The 21,487-nt window shown below is 43.9% G+C and overlaps 1 protein-coding gene across 4 annotated transcripts in view; it reads left to right on the plus strand.

Annotated features, from left to right (window-relative positions):
• Window positions 1–15,962, plus strand: part of SAXO1 (stabilizer of axonemal microtubules 1) — a 121,828-nt gene extending 105,866 nt beyond the window's left edge. For 3 of the 4 annotated variants that reach the window (XM_063696339.1, XM_004047839.4, XM_055350676.2), the window contains exons 3-4: window positions 1,984–2,186; window positions 14,800–15,962. In XM_063696339.1, coding sequence (XP_063552409.1) covers window positions 1,984–2,186; window positions 14,800–15,803 — 1,207 coding nt within the window. In that variant the 3' untranslated portion in view covers window positions 15,804–15,962. The remainder of the gene's footprint in view (window positions 1–1,983; window positions 2,187–14,799) is intronic. The other variant, XM_019033245.3, reaches the window with a different exon arrangement.
• The last annotated feature ends 5,525 nt before the right edge of the window (window positions 15,963–21,487 follow it).

Consider the following 21,487-nt stretch of genomic DNA (forward strand, 5'->3'; position numbering starts at 1 on the left):
GGTTGGGTGGGCTCAGCACGGCAGCTCAGGCGCCCAGCTTTGTTCCTCACTGCATGCCCTTGGTACCTCCTGATACTCCTTGGAAATGAATAGGGTGTAGGCTTAGGTAGCCATCACTGAGCACAGGCTTTTATAAGGGTTTAGGAATGTGTGGTCTCAGGCTGCCTTGAAATCTGTCCATCCCTTCTGAGAGTGAGGAGAGCTCAACTTCCCTTGGGAGCACTCCCTTTAGAATGTACACTTTCTGACCAAGAGTCCCTTTCCACTCAGCTGGTTTTCAGATGGAGTTTTCTGGGCATTTTCATTTGTCTTTGTAGCGTAAGGACTTACCCTCTTAGTTCCCTGCTACAATTGGTTTAGTGCTGAATAGACACCAGGGTGTAGTACTTGCTCACTGAGAACAGCAGAAGTAGGAGCTGACCCTTGGCTCCTTGTTCAGTCCATTCCCTCCATAAGCCCCGATATGCACAGTCAGCTTCCAGACACTTCAGGCTAACAGCAGGGCCCCTAGGAAGGGAGCCCAGGCTGAATGTCCTATAACTGCCGCTAAGATATATTTTTAGATCTACCCAGAGGGTGTTAGGGGAGTTCAACTGAAGCATCTCCCATTTCCTCCTTAGAGCCCTAGAGAGACTAATTCTCCTGCTTCCTAACTTCCTTCTCCCATCCCACTAAGCATTTTCAGGACCCGGTTCGGGTTTACTGACAATCATGTGTATAATTCACGCAAGAGAGGTTACAGTGGAGCGTGTTACCTTTGCTAGTCAAGCATGGCTGAGTAATGCTGCTCCAGATTTTGGCCGGGAAGTGGGTTTTATTGGTGTTTGGGCCTAATGTTTTCCTGTCCGGAAACCTTCCCCTTCCCTTGACAGGGCTGTTCTGGCAAGCACCATCAGGAAAAATCTACCTTCCCTTTGTCCAGTTGAATAAATGGGTTCCAGGCAAAAACAGTTTGTTGTGTAAAACAGACACCCTTCAGAGGGAAATGTTAGCATTGAGAGGTGGGAAGTTGCGAGTGTCCTGGAGGGCAACAGAAGTCCGAGCTAAGCCCTGGCTCCTTAGGGCGGTTCCTGGTGGGCGTTGCGGTGAGCATCTGGGCCTTTTTATCTGGGATGCTTTGGGGAGGGACTGCTTCCTGTTTAGTGAAGACCATTATACTTTTTCGATCCTATTGTTTTGATACTTCCTGAAATAATGGGGGCGCTGACACCAGATAGCAGAGAAATGAAGGAGTCAGGGTTTCCAATTATTTCACTGTTTTCCTCTTCTGGGTTTTCTGTAGGCTAAGTAGAGGAAGGAGATAAACATTAGCAGGAGAAGCTTTTAGGAACACAGAGAAGGTGGCAGCGGCACCTGAAAGGAAGATAGCTCTGCAGTGAAGGGGTTGGGTGGAAGGAAGGCGGAGAGCGCAGCAGTAGAAACGGTGGCATTGTGGTTGGAGTGCAGGGTGCTCAGGTGGGGTGGGGATCGTGAGAGACAAGGGTGAATAAGGCAGGAGCCAGGTCCAGAAAGGCTTATCAATTATGCCAGGAAGTTGAATTTTTACCTGGAAGAGTTTTAAACTGGGGAAAGCCATATGATTTCCATTTAGAGAGTTTATTCTGGCCACATTATGGGGATTGAATAGAAGTGGTAGGAATGAAGGAGGAAGCTCAGGTGGCAGGCTGTTAGTGAGAAATTGTCAGGATCTGGACCAAGGGGAAAGAAAAACCAATGAGGTGGAGGGGCACTGGTGGTGATAGACTCTGGAGCCATGAGGAAAGGAGGTCAAAGATGTATACAGGTGTCTGAGTTGGGTGAGAAGGAATTGATGGTACCCTTCTCAAAAGTGGGAAATAGAGGAGAAACAGTTCGGGGGAGGAGGGAAGGCAGGTAGAGTAGAACATGACTTCTCAGCAAATGTTTGTAGAGTTGGGTTGAGCAGAAAACATAAGCCTTATCGCAAGCCAAGGACCCCAACAGCATGCGCTTGCTTCCTTACAGGAGAGATTTTGGGCCTCACAAAGTGACACCAGTGAAGGTCCACCAGTATGACCAGTTCGTCCCGAGTGAAGAGAATATGGATTTGCTCACGACGTATAAAAAAGATTACAATCCCTACCCTGTCTGTCGAGTGGACCCCATCAAACCTCGGGACAGTAAATATCCATGTAGCGACAAGATGGAGTGTTTGCCTACTTATAAAGGTGGGAGAGCACAGAGGGGCAGATTGGGGGAAAGACAGGCTGAGCCTGTGTGCGGGCCAGGAAATGTGTTTTATGTGCATACTCAGTTAGTGCAAGAGTTGGCAGACTATTTCCTACGGGCCAGATCTGGCCAGCAGCCTGTTTTTGTATAGCTGGAGAGCTAAGAAAGGTTAAGCATTTTTTTTTAATAATTGAAAAACAAATCAAAAGGATATCATTTGAGGACTGTGAAAATGATATAAAATTGAAAATTCAGTGTTCATGTTTTATTGGAACACAGCCATATTCATTCATTTACACAGTATTGATGGCTACTTTTTGTACCATAGTAGCAAAGTTGAGTAGTTGTTGACAGAGACACTGCAGTCTGTGAGGCATAAGACACTTAATACCTGGCTCTTACACAAAATATCTGCCAACCCCTGCCTTAGCTTGCAGTTTGAATCCTATATTGGGGGAAGCATTTCAAGTTCAGGCTAAGTTAGTTTCTACCACTGATTAAGTGATTGATTCATTCACGTGTTTAAAAAATATATCAAAATGTAACATACATATGGAAAAGTATACAAATTATAATTATACAGATCAATAAATTTGCACTAAACAAATCCATATAAACAGTACCCAGATCAAGAAATAAAACATTACTACCCCATTTCTGTTACCCTCCCCAATGAGAATATAACCATTATTTTAACCTTTAATACCTTAAATTAGTTTCGCCAGTTTTGAACTTTATATAAATAGGATTGCTTCTTTCTTTATTGAGTATCTATTGATATTACCTATGAGGTGTGGTCCTAGAAACTGAAGGAAGCATAATGGCCTGCCCTTGACTTTCTAGCCTAGTGGAGAGACAAGATACGTGGTCATATGTGTTGTGCTAGCAGACAGCCACTCTATGGAGCTCAGCTGCAAAGACTGAGACCATGAGACTGGAGACCAGGTTTGTAATCAATAACTCATGCTTATGATACCAACCTTTGCCTTGCCCTAGGAGGACATGCTGAACAGTTCACGGACCTCTAAATGCTGTGAATAGAGAGGGCCACTTTTATTTAGTCAAGTCAAGCATTTAGGGTGAAGATGGTGGTGGAGGTAGGGAGGTTGGAGGGATGTGAGCTCCTAGAAGGGCCTCTAATTCTGTCATCCTGGAGGACCCTGTACTTAGTTGATTTTCTCTGATTCTTCCAGGAACTGAAGACTGGATTGGCGTGGGCCTCTTCAGCAACCTGGGCTCTGCCCTTTTATTTTCTTTAGCTTCTTCCTCTAACACTCCCCCATAGATAGCTACCTTTGGTCAAGCCACCTTTTATCAGCAGTACAAGAACTGACTGATATTCTGAATGTTATCATACCCTGAAATGGCCCCACCTCTGAAGTCTTTGTGCACATCGGCATCCTGTCCTCTGGGCTTGTCCTCTTATCTCCTCCCACCACAACAGTCCTTGGCCTTTTTGGGACCTCCAGTCCATTGACGTCTCAACCCTCCCTCTTACCACCAGCCGCTCCTGTGTCTGTCCCTCCCCATGGAGTCTCTACTCCATGGCCTATCTTTGGAGCCCAGCTCCTACTGATAGCCGAGAGACCCTCTCTCTTCAGCCCTTTTGCTATTTCCTCCTAGCAAAGCCCTAATCCTGTTTTCTCCATGTCTACACCTGGGCACACACCTGAGCATATCTCCAGTCTTGTCAGCTCTTACTGATTTTTCACAGAAAGGGAGCAGAGCAGTCTTCTATACATGGCAATCTGATCTGACCACTCCTTTGTATAAAACTTCTCAGATAATCATTTGATAAAATCATTATTTTATCAAATCATATCATTTTATCAAATGATAAAATCATTATTTTATCAAATCATATTATTTTATCAAATCATATGATCCTATTACGATAAAAACCCAAACCTTTACTGCCTCCTCTGATGCCTTGGAGGTCCTGGTGTCTTCTTAGCCCCTCTGCTCCAGCCTCAGGGCCTTCTTTCAGGTCCCTTCCTACATTTCTTTTCTGCTTCAGGGCATTTGTTTAGCACATGTGATGCCTTCTATATAGAATCCTTCTGCTTCCTTAATCTAGCACTTATCCTTTCAGCTAGCAGCTGAAAGATCACATTCCGAGCCCTTCCGCCATGTCAGGCTGGATGCTATATGGGTGCCTTGCACTCCCTTGTCTTATCATGCATTGTGTACTTCTAATGCTTCCTTTAATGGCCAGGCTGTAACCTCCAAGGGGCAGGGATCTCTTTGTCTTTTTCTTTCCCAATTACCCTCTCACAGCAGGCACCACACAGGAGTCCATACAACCAGGTGTATGACCATGGGTAGGGTGTTGGGGGGCACTTTTGCCTCTACTGAATGCATTCTTCTCCTTTTTAATCCAGTGTTTACAGGAAGACCAGAAATAAGGCAGCACAGACATTGAGCTAGTGGGAAAGAGGAATGAAACTGCAGTAAGCGCTTTCCACCATGGGTGGAGGGAGTAAGGGACTGTGATACGGCATATCCGATGGCGGACTCACCTCTCCTCTACACTGTCTTTGTGGGCCCTGTTGGTTTATGAATCTTAGTATAGGGAGAGACTCTTCAGAGCTCCTGCCTGTCAGTTCAGTTCCCTCTCTTCCACCTTGCCCTAGGTGCAGGGAGAGGTCTGTGAGTGATAAATGCTCCTTGCTTGTCTTGGGGGTTGGCAAGGATGGAGGAGGCCTATATGTAGCATTTAAAGAGAAGTCCTCCCTACTTCTCCCCAGCAGACTACTTACCGCTCAACACACACACACATATACACACACACACACACACACACACACACACACACACGCACGCATGCACCCCACCACACCCCAGCAGTACTCTTTGTTTAATCTCTTTCACTGCCATTTCCCCCGTCTCTCCCTTTGTCCATACAGCTATATCTCAGGCTGTCCTCTTCAAACTACAGAAGAGTGAGTATTCCACAGCTGAAACTGAATCATGACTGACAGGGTTTGGGTCTCTGCCCCCATGAAATCTCATGTTGAATTGTAATCCTCAGTGTTGGAGGTGGGGCCTGGTGAGAGGTGATTGTATAATGGGGGCAGTTTCTAATGGTTTAGCACCCCCCTGCCCCCTTAGTACTGTATACTGAGTGAGTTCCCCTGAGATCTGCTTGTTTAGAAGCGTTTGGCACCTCCCCACCTCCCGACTCGCTCTCTCTGTCCTGCTCCTGCCGTGTAGGATGCCTTATTGCACTTTGCCTTCCACCATGAGTAAAACTCCCTGAGGCCTCCCCAGAAACAGATGCTACCATGCTTCCTGTACATCTGCAGAACCATGAGCCAATTCAACTGCTTTTCTTTATAAATTACCCAATCTCAGGCATTTCTTTATAGCAGTGCAAGAACTGACTAATATAATGGCTGACTTCCCTACTGACAAAGTTAAAATTGAGAAAATCCTATTTTCTTCCTCAGTTTCCTTAAACTTCTGGTACCTCTTAACTGCTTGCCTACTTAAACAGAGTTAATAAATGAACACCAGTCAAGTCTGAACTGGACTGCTCAGAACCAGGCATGCATAGATGGACAGGGTTTTTTTTCTTGGAACATGTGCATTTGAGGTTGGATTTCATAGTTTTCCTCTGCAATTCCAATTTTAAAACAAATCAGTATGTAGCTAAAGGAAACATATTTATAGTTAGATTAACCTATGGGTACCAGTTTGCGACATGTGTGTCTTATGAGGTTTTTTTTTGAATACTACTTTCTTAGTTCATTTGTGCTGCTATAACAAAAATACTTGAGAGTGAGTAATTTATAACTAAGACATTTATTTCTCACAGTTCTGAAGGCTGGGAAGTTCAAGATCAAGGCGCTGATAGGTTTGGTGTCCAGTGAGGGTCTGCTCTCTGCTTCCAAGATGGTGCCTTGCTGCTGTGTCCTCATGTGGTGAAAGCCAGAAGGAAAAAAGGGCCTTGGCTAGCTCCCTCCAGTCATTGTATAGCAGTGCTAATCCATTCATGAAGGTGGAGCCCGCATGATGCAATCATTTCCCAAAAGGCCTCACCTCCCAATACCACCATATTGGGGATTAAGTTTCAGCACATGAATTTTGGGGCACATTCAGACTATAGCAAATACTTTTATTCTATTAATTGAAGTGGTTTGTTTGTTCTGTCACTCACCTGTGATAGAAGGGCTTCCCAAACTGTGCCTTGAATGCCCAACATCTGTATTCCCAGCATCTAACACAGGGAATGACACAACAAAGTGTGTCAAGTGAGGGACTCAATGGATGAATGGTTCTGAACCATTGTTTACAAGGGCTCCAGGTGACAGAGTTTGGCATATCTACACAAATCCCATCCAGGCTATTACCCTATGGGTCCTGGCCAGGAGCAGAAGTGAGGATTGAGAAGGCCCATGCCACTTACCATTTGGTTGGGTCAGTCCTTAATAACCCCATGCATTTATGAGGGGTCACGCCCTTATCTCTTGGTGTATCACCCCTTGGGTGACATGTTTGTGTCTTGTGAAAATTTGCTGCTTTCTTAAGTCTTTTCCATAACAACCTTCATGTTTTATGACCATACGTTGATTCTCTTCCTCCTCTACCACCCAAAGAGAAACCAAAGACCAAGGTTATTAAATACATGTTTCAGTGGGTGCCATCTAGATTTTGTCTATATGCTCTGCTTACATTTGTTCCACAGAAAAAAATATGAAATCTTTTTTTCCCCTTTTCACTCTATGGCCAGCACCTTTACTGGGGTCCAGAAAACCACCAATAAAATATGCTTTAGCAGCATTTGGTTGTAATTTGTGACATTTTCAAAACACTGTGCAATTGGAAAGATTGAGAGTGTAATTACTTGATGCTCAGCTTTAGGTTTAGCTGTTTTTTTAAAGGCACATTATTGAATGGAATCCCTTTTAAAGAAGTTCTTGCCAATTACCCACATGACACTCTGGCCCTGAAGGGCTTTACTGGCATGTGAATTGTTTGTCATGTGAAATTCTGAGGTTTTTCAGGGTCCTGTGGAGGTTTTTGGTAATAAATGCTGGGTGGAGGAAGTCGGGAGGCTTGGATAATAATGTGGTTTCAACTATATTGTTGGGTATCAGAAATCACATGAGGCAACTTTGAGCTTAGAAACCTGTTTTCTTAACACTTCATCCATCACAGAAGAGAGCCAGAAAAGCCCTGTCCTCCCCATCCCCAAGTACCTTGAGGCAGTGCGTAGGCATCTACAGGTAGATGCCTCTGTTTCAGCAAGGCCTGGAGTCTGGGGGCCGGGGTGGGCAGGAAACATGTGGTTTATATTCAGCAAGATGGTTCCCTCCAAGGCCCCCTAATGCTTTCAAGATGCTGATAGAGCCATTAATGGCTCTTGGAGAAAGATTAGATTTTCAATTAAAATGAAGCCAATTTTAGATAAATAGTTGGTAGTATTATCAGCCTAAAATAAACTTAAGAGCGTGCTGGTGGATGAGGGGGTGGTATCAGGACTTCTGGAGAGGAGGCGTAAGGAGCTTGGCAAATCCTCTTCCCAAAAAGCAATGACAAAACTGGACAAAACAGTGAAAATCAACCATTTCTAGACTCTGGAAATCAACCACTGGTATGCAAAAAAATTGAGAAGCATTTATTAAAGAAACTGTGGCACGTTGGTTATTAACACTAGGAGTCTGTGATGTTTTATTCTGGGGCTGCTTCCATCACCCCATCCCCACCCCTGCTGTTTCATTTATTAGTGGCTCTGCCTGAGCAGGCTAGGCTGTGGAAACAAGCAGCTCTGCTGTCAGTGGGGCCTGACTTGATTGGGAATAGGGTGCATACCCAGGAGTTTCAATAAAAACAATAGTGATCTTAATGGCAAGAAATCAGGGAAGACAACTTCTGAGTTAGTCTGAGGCTGCAGTGCTAGTTGTGGCAAGCAACAGACCAGCAAACCAGCTAGGAATGTAAGAAGGGAGATCCAGAGAATGAGACAGACACAGTGGGTCTTGATAAGCTCATATGTATTCCTGGTGGTCGGGAAGGCCGTGCATATGGGCAAGACTGTGTGCAGGCTCAAGGGCAATCAGAAAGAAACCCATCTATCAACTCATCATCCCTGGTTGAGTAGTCTGGAAGGCTGTGCACATGGGCAAGGCTATATGCAGGCTCAAGGGCAATCAGAGAGGAGCCCATCTATCAACTCATCATCCCTAATCATCCCTAGTTAGGCCTAGTGCTTGTGTAGGGGAGGCCTGAGAAAGCCCAACAGGAAGTAAAAGCCAAATGAGACTTATAAACTACCTGATCTTTGTATGTGTTTTTCCTAACCCACACACAGCTCCATTGGCAAAGTGTGAATGCCTTACTGGCTTAAAGTTCTTAAGTTTAACTTCTGACCAATCATTGGCTGACCACTAAACTATGCTGACAGAGTGACCCTTAAGAAGTCAGGCAAGGTGGCTCACATCTATAATCCTAGCACTTTGCGAGGCCCAGGTGCGCAGATCATGGGGTCAGGAGGTTTTGTATTTTTTTGTAAAAATACAAAAAAAGAAAACAATACATTATCTGGGTGTGGTGGTGGACGCCTGTAATCCCAGCCACTCGGGAGGCTGAGGCAGGAGAATCGCTTGAACCCGGGAAGGCGGAGGTTGCAGTGAGCTGAGATCGTGCCACTGCACTCCAGTCTGGGCAACAAGAGCAAGACACCATCTCAAAACAAACAAGCAAATTAAAAACAAAAACAAATTAAAAAGAAAAAAATGAACAAAAATATCGGTGGCCATACACTGCAGGGAAGATAAGACTCTATGGAATTAGTGCAGGTAAGCTAAACACAAGTAAAACCAACTCCCAATGGGGATCAGAATCCAGAGTTGCTGCAGCATATTATCTAAAGTGTTGTGTTTTACACAAAAAAATTGTAAGATGTGAAAAAGGGAAGTATGACCCATGCATGGTGGGGGAAAAAGCAGTCAACAGAAAGTATCTCTGCAGGAGCCCAGATGTTGGACCTCACAGACAAATATTTCAAAGTAGCTATTATAAATATGGTCAAAGAATAACAGGAAAGCATATTTAAAGAAATAAAAGTATGACAACAATTGCTCATCAAATAGAGAGTATCAGTAACAGGAAATAATAAAGAACCAAATGAAAACTCTGGAGTTGGAAGGGCAATAACTAAAATAAAAAATTCGTTAGAGGGGCTCAACAGCAGATTTGAGCTGGCATAAGAATCAGCAAAAATGTGGATAGTTCAATAGAGATTCCCAATCTGAAGAACAGAAGAAAATTAAGAGAAAGGTCCAAACCAGACTCGTGGAATACCATAAAGTGTACTAACATACTCATAATCGTGGCCCCGAAAGGAGAAGAAGGGGCAGAAAAATGATAGATTAATGGCTGAAAGTTGCCAAATTTTATGAAAAATGTTTATTAATACATTCAAGAGGCACAATCCAAATAGAATAAGTACAAAGAGATCCACATCTATTCATAACATAGTCAAATTGTTGAAAGCCAAAAACAAAGATTTGGAAGGAGGCAAAAGAGAAATGACTCATCACTTATAGAAAAATGACATTATTATTATTATTATTATTTTTGAGACGGAGTCTCCCTCTGTCACTCAGGCTGGAGTGCAGTGGCTGCAATCTCGGCTCACTGCAAGCTCCGCCTCCCGGGTTCACGCCATTCTCCTGCCTCAGCCTCCCTAGTAGCTGGGACTACAGGCGCCGCCACGATGCCCAGCTAATTTGTTGTATTTTTAGTAGAGACAGGGTTTCACCATGTTAGCCAGGATGGTCTTGATCTCCTGACCTCGTGATCAGCCCACCTTGGCCTCCCAAAGTGCTGGGATTACAGGTGTGAGCCACCGTGCCCGGCCCAAAAATGACATTATTAATGGCTAAGTTCTCTTCAGAAACAATGGAGGACTGAAGGCAGTTGGTTGCATATTCACAGTTTTGAAAGAAAAAAGTATATCCTTCAAGAATTTCATATCTAGTGATATTATGATTCAATAATGAAGGCAAAATACATTCCCGGATAAAGATGGAGAGAAGTTACAGGTACCTAGCTTGCAAGAAGTACTAAAGGAAATCCTTCAGGCTAAAAGGGAATGATACCAGATGGCAGCACAAATCTACACAAAAAGTAGTAAAGCATACTGGTAAATGTAATTAGGTAAATATATACTCTTCTTTGTTTTCTTCTTAAATCATTAAAAAGATATTTTTTTCTTTTAATTCATTTAAAAGACAATTACAGAATCAATATTTATAAAACTATGAGATTTATTCTGGGAATTCAAAGTTGGTGTAACATCAGAAAATCAATTAATATACCACATTAATAAAGTAACAGAAAAAAGCCACTTGGTAGATAGAAAGCATTTGACAAAGTTCAACACTCATAAAAGCTCTCAACAAGCTTAGGACTAGAAGGAAACTTCCTCAGCCTGATAAAGGGCATTCACAAAAAAAATCTGTGCTTATAAAACATCATACTTAATGTGAAAGACTAAATGGCTTCCCCCTAAGATTGAGAACAAGGCTAGGATGTCAGCTTTCACCACTTCCACTCAATATTGTACTGGAGGTTCTAGCTAGTGCAATAATGCAAGAAAAGCAAGCAGACAAGTAAATGTATCTAGGCTCAAAAGGAAAATGCGAAGCTGTCTTTATTCTCAGACAACATGATCCTGTGTGCAGATAACACCAAGGAATCCACAAAAATTACCAGAACTAATGCATGAGTTCAGCAAGATGTCAATACTGAACAATATATAAAAATCAATTGTTTTCTGTATTCTAGCATGGACAATCAAAATGGAGTCAAGAAAGCTGTTCTCTTTTTAATAGCCTCAAAATTAATAAAATCTTGGAATAAAATTTTAAAAAAGCAAGTGTAAGTCTTGCATGCTGAAAGCTACCAACGATTGCTGGGAGAAATTAAAATCTGAACAAAAATGATGGACATTCTGTGTTCATGGATTGGAAGATTCAATACTATTAAGGTAAAGTTGTCCCAAATTGATCTGTAGATTCAATGCAATTCCTATCAAAATTCCAGCAGGCTCCTTTTCCTTTTTAGAACTTGGCAAAGTAATTTTAGGTTTTATATATGAAATCCAAATAAACCAGAATAGCTGAAAGTATTTTTGAAAAATAAGAACTAAGTTGTAAAACTTACACTTCCTGATTACAAAATTTTATTAAAAAGCTACAGCAATTGAGACAGTTATACTGACACAAAGACAAGTATAATGACCAATGCAAGTAAGTTGAGAGTACAGAAATAAGCCTTTATGTCTATTGTCATTGACTTCTCACAAAGATGCCTAGGCACTTCAGTGTGGGAGAGGATAGTCTTTTTGATGAATGGTGCTGGGACAGTTGGATATCCATATGCAAAAAGACGAAGTTACCGCATCCAAACTCAAAAGAGTCAGAAACCTAAATGTAATAGCTAAAACTATAAATGTTTCAAAATAAAACATGGGAGAAAAATCTATGGTATCTTGGGACAGGCAAAGAATTTAGATATGGCATCAAAAGCATGATTTATTAAAGATATAAATAGGACTTTATCGAAATTCAAAACCTTTGGGCACTTAGACACCATTAAGAAATGAAAAGAGTCAGGTGTCAGGTGGGTGTTTTGTTAAAATAATAAGAAAATGAAAACAGAAGTGACAGACTTGGAAAAAAATTTGTAAATCACATACCTGGTATAAGATTTGTATTTAGAACATGCAAGGAATTCTATAACTCAATAAGAAGACAATCTAATTTTAAAATGGGCAAAACATCTCAATATTTCACCAATGAAAGCACATGAAGAGCTGATAAGTGCATGCAGAGATACTCAACATCATTAGTCATTAGAGAAATGTAAATGACACTGCAAGATACTACTAAATACCCATTGGAATGTCTATAATAATTTAAAAACACATGATAACAAGTGTTGATGAGGATGTGGAGAAATGAGAATGTTTATACATTGCTGGTGGGATGTAAAATGGCACATCTACTTCTCCACTTTGAGAACATTTGGCAGTATCTTTTTTAAAAAGCTAAAGACAGATTTTTCCATACAACCTAGCAATTTCACTTTATTATCTACCCAAGAGAAATGAAAATATGTGTTCACACACAGACTTCTTCACAAAGGCTCATAGCAGAATTTCTTTATAATAGCCAAAGAGTAGAAACAACTCAAAATATCCATCAATTGGTGAATGATAAACAAAATTTGGTATCATATAATATTATTCAACAATAAAAAGGTGAACTACTGATACAGGCTACATTATGGATGAACCTCAATTACATTACACTAAGTGAAAGAAGCCAGATGCAAAACGCTACATATTGGGTGATTCTATTTATATGAAATGTCCAGAAAATGCACAGTTATAGAGACCAAGAGCAAATTAATGGTTGCCTGGGGCTGGAGATGGGAGTAAAGACTGACTACAAATGAAGATAATTGGTATTTTTGGCATGATGCAAATACTCTATAACTTGATTTTGATGATGGATATACAACTCCATAAAAGTCACTAAATTGTGTACTTAAGATGGTACCTTTTATTACGCAAATTAGATTTCAATAAAACTGTTACAAATTGTGCCTGCGGACTCCACTAGTGTTGGTGTCTATACCCAAGGCTCCTGGGAAGCAGCTTTTTTTTCTAACCTTTTGTACAGCAGTAAGCAAGAGAATTCCCTATAGATTCAGAGGGCTCACTAGGGCTACTTTAAATCTGGTAATTTATGGGCCCAATGGGGCAACCTAGGTCTTGGATGTTAGTCAAGTATTTTGAAAGAATGCCAGCAGTAGGCCGGGCGTGGTGGCTCACGCCTGTGATCCCAGCACTTTGGGAGGCCGAGGTGGGCAGATCACCTGAGGTCGGGAGTTCGAGACCAGCCTGACCAACATGGAGAAACACTGTCTCTACTAAAAATACAAAATTAGCTGGGTGTGGTGGCACATGCCTGTAATCCCAGCTACTAGGGAGGCTGAGGCAGGAGAATCGCTTGAACCTGGGAGGTGGAGGTTGCGGTGAGCTGAGATTGTGCCATTGCACTCCAGCCTGGGCAACAAGAGTGAAACTCCATCTCAAAAGAAAAAAAAATGCCAGCAGTGCCAAGGCAGTTGAATCACATGGTTTGTCATCCCATTTTTCTCACCTAGACTTTCAGTCTTGGTGTGCTGGCCCTGATGGTCTGTGTGACAAAGTCAGTTTCAAAGGCTTACAGTGCTGCCTGAAGACAGTATCTGGTCCTCAAGATGCATGGAGGCCATCTCTACTGCGGATTTCTTTGGGGTCCAGGCCTCCCATTATGTTGGCCATTCCAGCCCCACAGCAGAGGTTCCTCTGGAGATGGACATCTAGATTGGCCAGTTCTTTTCATTCTTCAAACATTCTGAAGTTCTTTTCCTCCTGAAAATCTTCCCTCTGATTATTTTTTTCTTTAACCTTTACTCCATCTGGAAATAAAATGCCCCTAAGTGTGATATGAGGTATCAGAAGAACATGGCTTTGGAGACAACAATACGGTTTAAATTCCAACTCAACTCACTAGCCATGTGACTTTTGGGCAAGTTTCTTAGCTCCTCTGAGACTTGTATTTAGAAATCTGTAGAATGGAGAGAATCATACCCATCACAAAGGGTTATTGTGAAGATGAAACAAGATAATGTATGGAAAGACTTGACCACAATTGACCGACATGTAGTTGGTATTCCCTAATTGTTAGAACCAGAGAGTAGAGTGGGTCAGATCGTGGGCTCTGGGTCTGAATTTGCATTTGTGCTTTTCCACTTCTAGCCAAGTGAGCCGGGAAAAATTCCCTCATTTTCTGTATATCTGTTTCTGCATGTATAAAACTGGCATTAATAGTACCCACCTTATTAGGACAGTCTGACGATTAAGTGAGTTAATATATAAAGCACTTAGAATACTGCCTGTTATGTAATAAGTTTTATATAAGTGGCAGCCACTGTTCTCTCACCAGCCAATACAATGTCCTATTCCCTTGGAGCAGCATATTTGATTTATGTGGATTAGATGTGAGGATTACAGGGACACAGTGGGCTGTCACCCCACAGACGACCAGGTAGGCCTGGTTCATCTGGCTGGTGGCCCACCAGTGGTGGGTTGTGAATTTTCTATCTCACTATATCACATGCATCTTCTCACTCCCTCCATACATGCATCTTCTCACTCCCTCCATACATGCATCTTCTCACTCCTTCCATGCTGATTCAGAGAAAGTACCTTCTCCACAGAAGAAAGGAAGTGTTGTCAGAGTAAGCTAGTGGTTGAACTTTTCTGCAGGAACGGATTCCCTGGATCCTCTCACGACCATGGACCCTCTAAGATCCCTGCATGCAGTATTGTGGGGTGTGATGAGAGCTCCTGTAGATTTGTCTCTTCTGCCTGCAAGTACCATAAAGTTGACACATCAGGTGTTTGAATGAAGTGGTAGCAGGGATGTGCTCTGTTCTTTGTCTCAAAGAACACTTCATCGGAGACTGCCTTAAGACCTTGGGGTTCTGTAGAATATATGCAAGTTGGTTGACTTGATTTATTATTAATTACCTCTTCTGCTCTAATTTCAGCTGATTATTTGCCTTGGAACCAACCAAGGCGAGAGCCACTTCGTCTGGAACACAAATACCAGCCGGCATCAGTCAGGTTTGATAATAGAACCACACACCAGGACGATTACCCCATGAAAGGCCTTGTGAAGACCATAAGCTGTAAACCTCTGGCCATGCCAAAGCTCTGTAACATCCCCTTGGAGGATGTGACTAACTACAAGATGAGCTATGTGGCCCACCCCGTGGAGAAGCGCTTTGTGCATGAAGCAGAGAAGTTCAGGCCCTGTGAAATCCCCTTTGAAAGCCTTACCACTCAAAAACAATCCTACCGGGGCCTAATGGGGGAGCCTGCCAAGAGCTTGAAACCTCTAGCCAGGCCTCCTGGGCTAGACATGCCTTTCTCTAACACCACTGAGTTTCGAGATAAGTACCAAGCTTGGCCAACGCCCCGGATGTTCTCCAAAGCTCCCATCACCTACGTCCCTCCCGAAGACAGGATGGATCTTCTGACAACAGTGCAGGCCCATTACACATGCCCTAAGGGTGCCCCAGCTCAGTCCTGCCGACCTGCACTTCAGATTAAGAAGTGCGGTCGCTTTGAAGGCTCTTCCACCACCAAGGATGACTACAAGCAGTGGTCCAGCATGCGCGCGGAGCCAGTCAAGCCTGTTCCCCAGCTGGACTTGCCCACCGAGCCCCTGGACTGCCTGACCACCACTCGGGCCCACTACGTGCCCCACCCGCCTATCAATACCAAAAGCTGTAAGCCTCATTGGTCTGGCCCTCGAGGAAATGTCCCTGTGGAAGGCCAGACCACCTACGCCATCAGCTTTACTCCCAAGGAAATGGGCAAGTGCTTAGCTTCATATCCTGAGCCTCCTGGCTACACCTTTGAGGAAGTGGATGCTTTGGGTCACAGGATATACAAACCAGTTTCCCAGGCAGGCTCTCAGCAGAGCAGCCATCTTTCTGTAGATGATTCAGAAAACCCCAACCAGAGGGAGTTGGAAATGTTAGCCTGATTTTGAAAAATAGTAATTTAGAAATTACACAGTACTTTTAAAAGCAGACAACTGAGAATTATTTGTTGGACAAAAAAGAATTCCCTAAAATGACAAAAAACAAAAAACAAAAAACCTTCACCACTTCCAGAGCACTTGAATAAAATGAGAATCACTTGACTCAGGGAAAATGACATTTGATCACCGGCTAATTAACTCCCCTTAACTTCTCCTTTACTGCATCCCCACCCTGTTTCAGGTCCTTTACTTTGTGCTTATGGAATCAAAGTTGGTCTCTGAGGTTTTCTCTGATCCAGAGGTATTTTATTAATTTAATCATTGTATGAACTGACATAATGATTAACCCTTGCCAAGTATGAAGCGCCAAAGAATAAATTTTATTTTGGGGGGAATGAATCTGTAGCTCTGTGTGTTTACACTCATGTGCTAGCTATGCAGAGAGTAGTCTGTATTGCTTGGGACCTTTGGGAGATTTTATACTAGCACCCCCATTGTGTATCAGTATTGGTGGAGGTGCCTTGGGCCTGGTCTGGAGTCTTGTTTTGGGTTCTCTGTGTGCGGGGCTGCTTCACAAAGCATCCTTCTACCTCTTCACTGCATGACATACCAGCAAGAATAGTGCTGTCCGATGAGGTGTGGATCTCTTTAGTCACAGGTGACGGAGGGAAAGAAAGAGGGAGGCAATGATGCATGGACCTACCAGACCTCTCCCCAACCTCAAGCTGGTACAGGCTATGATTCCAGGGAGAGGAGGGAGACAAAGCACCGTTGGCAACCAGGCAGTCGACACCTGGTCCTTGAGCTGTGAGCAAAAGCTGTGGGCTCTTCTAAATGCTCAGAGCCTGGAAGAAATTTCCCCAGGCTGGCCTGGTTTCTGGAGAGCCTGGATGTGCTTGTCCTAAAATGACAGCTGTGACCAGACCTGTGACAAAGTTTAACATAGTGGTGAGCCACATTCCGCCCTGGAGTTTCTCTCCTGAGCCTAAGGTTTTTACCACGTTTGTTTATAAGGCCAAGTAATTTAAAGTTATCTTATTTATATTTTTTTAATTGAGCAAAATTGAGGAGGGACTTTGTTAAAGAGAGTTCGATACAGCCAATTAATTTGCAGATTTTTTTTTTTTAACTGGGCAGAATTGAGGAAAGACTTTGTGCCAGTTAGATGAGTTCATGGGTCTGGGTGAGCCTCACAGAGGGACGTAGACTTAAGTCTGGGACACTTGCCTCTCTCGAGTTCACAGAATCCTGAAATATACTCCATGGTCTCAGGGAACTTGGGAGTAGCATGGAGAAGGTGGGGGGAGTTCAGCTCATGTCTAAAGCCTTGGGCTTGGGCTCAGGGCCTGGTGGAGGGAGCAGGGGCCTGTTCCTTTCTATCTAGGGCTCTGTCTTTCCATGGCTCTCACCCACCTGACCCAGGCTTCGCAGGTCCCCACACCTTGCGTCCTCACCATGTGCTTTGTTTTCATTGTTGGGTTGGGATCTATGTTATTTAATCCTCTCATTGGTTTGTATGGGGTCTGAGTGCCTGCCCTTAGGGGTAGAAAGGCTCAGAGTGGTTAAGCACCTTTCCCAAGGCCATACAGCACGGAGCAGCAGAGCCAAGGTCAGAATCCAGGTTTTCTGACCCATGGCTCTTCCACACACCAGACGCCTCCCATCTTCTGTGTCTCAGATCTACTGGCTCCACAAACCACATCAAACCACATTCTGTCTAAGCCTACTGGAGTTCATTAAGCTAAAGGATTACACTGAGAAGGGTAGGTTTTATTATTACTACTTTTTTTTTAACAAATCAAAAAAATATTGCACTTGATTTGAAAAGCCAAATAGTGCTAAAATGCTTGTAAAAATACAGCAATCTCTCATGTCCCAGCTGCTTAGCCTTCCCCCATTGATATTTCCCCAGAGAGAACAGTTTTAAATTATCTATTTTGCTAATACTTCTATTCACATTCCTAAATAATATGCATATACTGCTATGTGCTGATTCATCAACTTTAGACATGCATTGTTTTGGCAGATGAGGAATTTTGGTTCTCATACACCATCCCTTTCTCTCCTCTCAGTATAATTATATGACAGTGTTTGGTAACATCAAGGCTAATAAGCTTTCCTAATTTTATCAATTGACAGGAAGGGAAGAAGCTGAAGGATGGGATTTACCTGGCTGACTGAGGAGCGCAGACCCTGTTGGAGTGAAGAATTTTGTCTGAGCTTTGCCTTTGTAATGAGGCCATCTTCATGGTGACCCCAGGCTGGAGAGGCCATCCTAGGGCATCCCTGCCTTGTCTGTTCTTCTTGGTCTTAAGAAACCAACTCTCTTTGGGAGGCCGAGGTAGGCGGATCATGAGGTCAGGAGATTGAGACCATCCTGGCTAACAAGGTGAAACCCCAACTCTACTAAAAATACAAAAAATTAGCCAGGCGTGGTTGCGGGTGCCTGTAGTCCCAGCTACTTGGGAGGCTGAGGCAGGAGAATGGCGTGATCCCGGGAGGCGGAGCTTGCAGTGAGCCAAGATAGCACCACTGCACTCCGGCCTGGGAGGCAGAGCGAGACTCTGTCTCAAAAAAAAAGAAACAAAAAAAAAACAAAACAAAAAAACAAAAACAAAAACAAACCAACTCTCCCCCTACTACCTATTTCTTTTTTTTTTGGCTTCCAAATTAAAATTTTCTTAATATTATGAAAGTGATTAATACAAGTAAAACACTTAGAAAATACAGAAAAAATACAAAGTGCCTATCTGGGGCCTCTTCATGGTAGTGAAGAGCATGCATGGTTTTTGGAGTCCAGACCTGGCTTTGCACCTTGGCCCTTGACACCACAAGCTATGAGAGCTTGGTCAAATTCTTCAACATGTGAAAATGTGGATAATAGCAATCCTGGCCTCATGGTTTTGCTGTTTGGATTGAATGATAGTGTGTATGTCAGTCACTTAGTCCTGACTCACAGTTAACTCTCATTAAATGTAGATGAGGATGAGGAAGACAATTGCTGAATTGGGACTGGCTGAATCTACTTATGATTTCATCAGTCAGTGTTTACAAGTGCGCAGGTAAGGATAACTGCTCATTTTTTATTTAACATATTTTACAAAATAAAATACATGTGTTTTTTCCTCATACAGGTGACTTACTCTTTAGTTGTTTTGTGTCAGGGTTGCTAACTATGTTTCCTGGAAATCTGGTTTGAGAAAGCAACTGGGCCACGAGGAAGAAAGCGGAGCTGAGCAGATGGGGCACTGGTTTCCTCCTCAGTTCTAATCCATGCACCTCTTTAGCAGGTCTGTGTGTTGGGCTTCCATATTGAGTTTGCTGGTAAAAGGCTCTGTGATGAAAGGACAGGCACACACATGTGCACACACTGCCCTATACCTGGTATGATCTGATTCAACAAATCTGACAACGGGAAACCTTCAAACATGTTGTCTTCTCTCTAAAATGTGTGCACATGCTTATACTGCATATCTTCCGCTTACGAGAATGACTTGGGAGCTTAATCACCTACCCTAGCCCAGGGTTCCCAAAACTTTAGGTGTGCCCTTAAATAAAAATGACTAGAGGCCAAAGATATTAATAGAATAGAATAGAAGGGAAAAAAGTGTTATGGCTATGCAGGAAGGCTGTTTCAATGCAGGATCCAGTAGGTTCTTGGGGATGAGGTTCCGGGGCAGAAAATGAGAGTCGAACTTTTACAGCTGAAAGATGGTGAATTCTAGTCTATCAGAGGAAAGGACATTCTCTAGTGAGGTTGATTGGCTGGTAAGAGTGGGCTTTGTGTGGAGCCCTGGGCTGGCTGGAAGTGGTCTGCTGGTTTAGGGTATGGTGCCCAGGGGCGTCTGCTGGGCATGCAGTCCTCTTAAGATGGTGGTATCTGACAACCTCAGGCTGTGGGCAGGTCTGCCATCCTGTCAGCAGGCTAGGTGACCAGGGTAGGCCTTATCCTTTGGTTCACATTACACTGGGGCCACCTGTGTGGGTGGAGATTCTGGTACTTTGCCTTCATTTTGGGGGGATCAGGAATTCACTTTCCAACCCCCTACCCCATTAAGGTCTGAATGTAGCACCAAATCAGCTTAAAGGACTCTTCATTCTACTGCTGGCTGCATTTTCTCAGGAATCAATGTCTTTAAAGATGAGCCTCCTTTTTGGGCCTGGCTTCAAGCTCTTGTGCCAGACAGTGGTTGGAGGATGGGGAAGGATAGGTCCCTTGTTAGTGATGCCCCTGATTATAGCACCACTTGCTCCCCTGCCCTCTGTGGTACCTGTCATTTCAAATCCTGAGCCCCACCAGCTTCTGTCTATAGACCCCACTCTCTGCAGCTCCAGCTCCCTGGCCGTGTCTTCATTCCAGGCTGTGGCTTCCTCTTATACATTTGTCAGTCATCACTCCAGCATTCACCTCCTGCCTTCTTCAGGTTTCTTGAAATCCCTTGTCCTTTGAGGACATTCCTCCCATTTTCTTCATGATGGCATTTTATATTTCATTATTCCTCTGCTGTGGTTTAGTATCGTGTGAGTGAGGAGTGGGAAGGAGTAAGCACAGGCAGGCAGCCCGTTGCTAGACCTGGCCTAGAGCCAGTTGGAGGGGGTGAAGTGCTCATGGGCTTTTACCAGAGTCTTCTCAACTGCAAAGCATATCTGGAGGGTGACTTTGGCTCTGACTGGGCAGAAGGGCAAACGTGGAGCAGAATAAGCACCAGGCTAACTGGTGTGTGCAGGTGAAGAGAACCCTGGGAGGGGTTGCTAACCCCTGAACCCCAGGCCATTCCCTGAGGCTATGCTCTCCCACCTCCATCCTCTGCCCCAGCTGTCCGCCTCCACACCCTCTCAGATAGCATCAGCAGACCAGGGGCAGCTGAGCAGACACCACAGCCCAATTCTGACGTCAGGGGCAACAGTCCTGGCTGGGGTCTGAGCTGAGGGAGCCAGCACTGCCTGTCCCATCTTAGGGTTTGGCTTTTGTGTGTGACTTCTAACTGCCTTTTCATTATAGTCTCATTGCCCTAAAATTGAAATGAAGTAACGTAGATATTGAGAATAAGACCCTCCTTTTTCTGCCTTTTTTTTTTTTTTAGTGGAGTCTTGCTCTGTCACCCAGGCTGGAGTGCAGTGGCGCGATCTCGGCTCACTGAAAGCTCCACCTCCTGGGTTCATGCCATTCTCCTGCCTCAGCCTCCCGAGCAGCTGGGACTACAGATGCCCGCCACCACGCCTGGCTAATTTTTTGTATTTTTTTTAGTAGAGACAGGGTTTCACCATGTTAGCCAGGATGGTCTCGATCTCCTGACCTCATGATCTGCCTGCCTTGGCCTCTGAGTGGAGCTAACTGCCCCAGGGCAATGAGATCTGCACAAAAACACTTTCCAAAATGACTCGTCCAGAAGATGAACTGAGGGATCCATTTCCTCTGAAAGTGCTTTTTAGCTGTGCAGTTGTCAAGAGGAAGTAGGTGGAGCAGGCAGGGGTGTGCACAGTCCTAATTGAGGATTAATGACCTCCTGGCTCCTCAGACCTGCCCCGCCTTCACCCAGGTCCACATCTGGTCAGCAGCCCTCGAAGTGGGAAGACAGAGGCCTTTCTGAGCATAAATGCTGGGGTTGGGGCAGACAGGGGTGTTTTCTTTGGCAGAGCAGGTTTAGAATTGCACATGGCTGTCTGAGCAGGTGCTTGGCTCCTCC

The sequence above is a fragment of the Gorilla gorilla genome, chromosome 13, assembly GCF_029281585.2.
Source record: "Gorilla gorilla gorilla isolate KB3781 chromosome 13, NHGRI_mGorGor1-v2.1_pri, whole genome shotgun sequence".
Lineage (NCBI taxonomy): Eukaryota > Metazoa > Chordata > Mammalia > Primates > Hominidae > Gorilla > Gorilla gorilla.